Raw genomic sequence first — 973 nt, forward strand, 5'->3', positions numbered from 1 at the left:
GCTGCGTGTGCCGCTGCAGCCGCCGCTGACCGTGCCTCTGTCCTTGCTGTCCCTGCAGAACTCCATCCGGCACAACCTGTCCCTGCACACCCGCTTCATCCGCGTGCAGAACGAGGGCACGGGCAAGAGCTCCTGGTGGATGCTGAACCCCGAGGGCGGCCAGACGGGGAAGACGCCGCCGCCGGCGGGCGGTCTCCATGGACAACAACAGCAAGTTCCTGCGCATCAAGGGCAAGGCCAGCAAGAAGAAGCAGCTGCAGGTGACGCAGGAGCGCGGGGAGGACAGTCCCTCATCCCAGCAAGCCAAGTGGTCGGAGAGCCCCGCATCCCATGCCAGCGACGAGTACGATGCCTGGGCGGACTTCAGGACACGGGCCAACTCCACGGCCAGCACGCTGAGCGGGCGCCTCTCGCCCATCATGTCCAACCACGAGCCGGATGAGCTGGAGGAGGATGATGGAACCCCTTCCTCTCCGCTGATGTACCCCAGCCCCTCCAGCACCATGTCTCCTTCCCTCAACACCCGCTGCTCCGTGGAGCTGCCCCGGCTGACCGACCTGACCGGCACCATCAGCCTGAACGAGACCCTCGGGGGGCGCCTGCTGGAGGGCCTCAGGATGGGTACACCATGAGCCCCTCGCAGCAGCTCCCCCCGGCCGCCCTGCGGCAGCGGAGCTCCAGTTTCACCTTCAACTCCAAGTGCTCCACCATGGGTGCTGCCACCAACACCTACTGCGGGACTATCTACAGCCAACCGGCCATGAGCCTCATGCGCCGCCTGCCCATGCAGACCATCCAGGAGAACAAGCAAGCCACCTTCTCGCCCGTCAGCTCCTACAGGAACGCCTCGCTGCAGGACCTGCTCTCCTCCATCTCCTACGCGCACAAGGAGAGCATGGTCCCGGGGGACCTGCCCGTGCCGCAGGCCAGCCCCATGGTGCCGGCCCGTGGCCACAGACACAACCCGCTGCTG

At 66.4% G+C, this 973-nt stretch overlaps 1 protein-coding gene across 1 annotated transcript in view; it reads left to right on the plus strand.

Annotated features, from left to right (window-relative positions):
- Window positions 1-58: 58 nt before the first annotated feature.
- LOC104406291 (forkhead box protein O6-like) overlaps window positions 59-973 on the plus strand; it is a gene marked incomplete at its 5' end in the record, with an annotated part of 1437 nt that continues 522 nt past the window's right edge. Inside the window, 3 exon segments of the mRNA XM_010015228.1 lie at window positions 59-178; window positions 180-612; window positions 615-937. Coding sequence (XP_010013530.1) covers window positions 59-178; window positions 180-612; window positions 615-937 — 876 coding nt within the window.

This window comes from Nestor notabilis, unplaced genomic scaffold (genome assembly GCF_000696875.1).
Source record: "Nestor notabilis isolate BGI_N333 unplaced genomic scaffold, ASM69687v1 scaffold18755, whole genome shotgun sequence".
NCBI classification, from domain to species: domain Eukaryota; kingdom Metazoa; phylum Chordata; class Aves; order Psittaciformes; family Psittacidae; genus Nestor; species Nestor notabilis.